The 1,105-nt window shown below is 61.8% G+C and overlaps 1 protein-coding gene across 1 annotated transcript in view; it reads left to right on the forward strand.

Moving 5' to 3' along the window:
- Positions 1 to 910, forward strand: part of LOC107117053 (paired box protein Pax-2-like) — a gene marked incomplete at both ends in the record, with an annotated part of 2,453 nt that extends 1,543 nt beyond the window's left edge. Inside the window, one exon of the mRNA XM_015419084.1 lies at positions 784 to 910. Within this exon, the coding sequence (XP_015274570.1) occupies positions 784 to 910 (127 nt within the window). The remainder of the gene's footprint in view (positions 1 to 783) is intronic.
- Positions 911 to 1,105: the final 195 nt, after the last annotated feature.

Here is a 1,105-nt window from a genome sequence, read left to right on the forward strand (position 1 = left end):
CGGGTGAGGGCGGCCAGAGGAGGGAGTTGGCAGGGCGAGTGGGGGGCGGGGAGGGGGGGGAGAAACACAGAGCAGAAAATCAGTTTTAATTTAACATAATATTAATCAGGACAACTTTTCCTGTTTTTTTGTCCTCTCTCCCCGTTCCCGTGTCTGGTTTGGGGGGCCGCACAATGCAGAGGCAATTACCCCTGCCTCTTGGACAGGACCACCTTTCAAATGCAATGAGGGTCCCCCTCCCACCCTTCTGTTAGCCATGTGGCCGGCCCCTACCCCAATTTCATACCCCAATGCACAAGGGCTGGGGGAAGCAAGGAGAGCCTTTCTCTCTCTTCCTTTTGACAGCGCCCACGCCCAGCCAGCCACCCACCCAGGGAGCAGCAGCAGCAGCAGCCCAGCCGCCTCCCCTCCTTCTGGCAGGACCAATGCCCTGGAGGACACCCCCCCCCCCAGCCACCCTTCCCTCTGCCTGGAAGGAGCGTCAGGCAGGCGAGGTGCCTGGAAGAGGCGGGGGGCAGGCTCCCCCGGCCCCCTTCCCGCCCCTCGTAGCTGCTCCACTGGGCAGCGTCATCTGCTGGGAAACCCAGGAGAATCCGGCCACAGAGGGCAGGCCATTGTCTTCTTCGTAGGGAGGACACAGAAAGCGCCTGCTGCCTGCCCCACTTCTCTGCCCGCCTCCATCTGTGCAGTGGCTGCATTGCACTCCCCACCCCCCTGCCGCCGCCCCACATCTGCCCACCGCTCACTCCGTAGGGATCTAGCTGTCTTTTCTCTCTTCCCCAGGGTAATGAGTACTCCCTCCCGGCTCTGACCCCTGGTCTTGATGAAGTCAAGTCGAGTTTATCCACCTCTGCTAATCCAGACCTGGGGAGCAACGTGTCGGGACCCCAGACCTACCCCGTAGTGACTGGTAAGTGGCTCCACGTGGCTCCGCCTTCTGCTGTTGGTTCACTGGGGGCTCTATTCTGAAACCACCCCGGGCAGGGCAAAGGAACGAGAGCCCCTGCGAGGAAAGGGAGGGAGGCCGCCTTTGGGTGGGACTCACTCACAGGGGACAGGCCCCCTTCTCTTTGATTCAAACCCGGGGGGGGGGGGTGGTACGCAT

This window comes from Gekko japonicus, unplaced genomic scaffold (assembly GCF_001447785.1).
Source record: "Gekko japonicus isolate JY-2015 unplaced genomic scaffold, Gekko_japonicus_V1.1 scaffold7424, whole genome shotgun sequence".
Lineage (NCBI taxonomy): Eukaryota > Metazoa > Chordata > Lepidosauria > Squamata > Gekkonidae > Gekko > Gekko japonicus.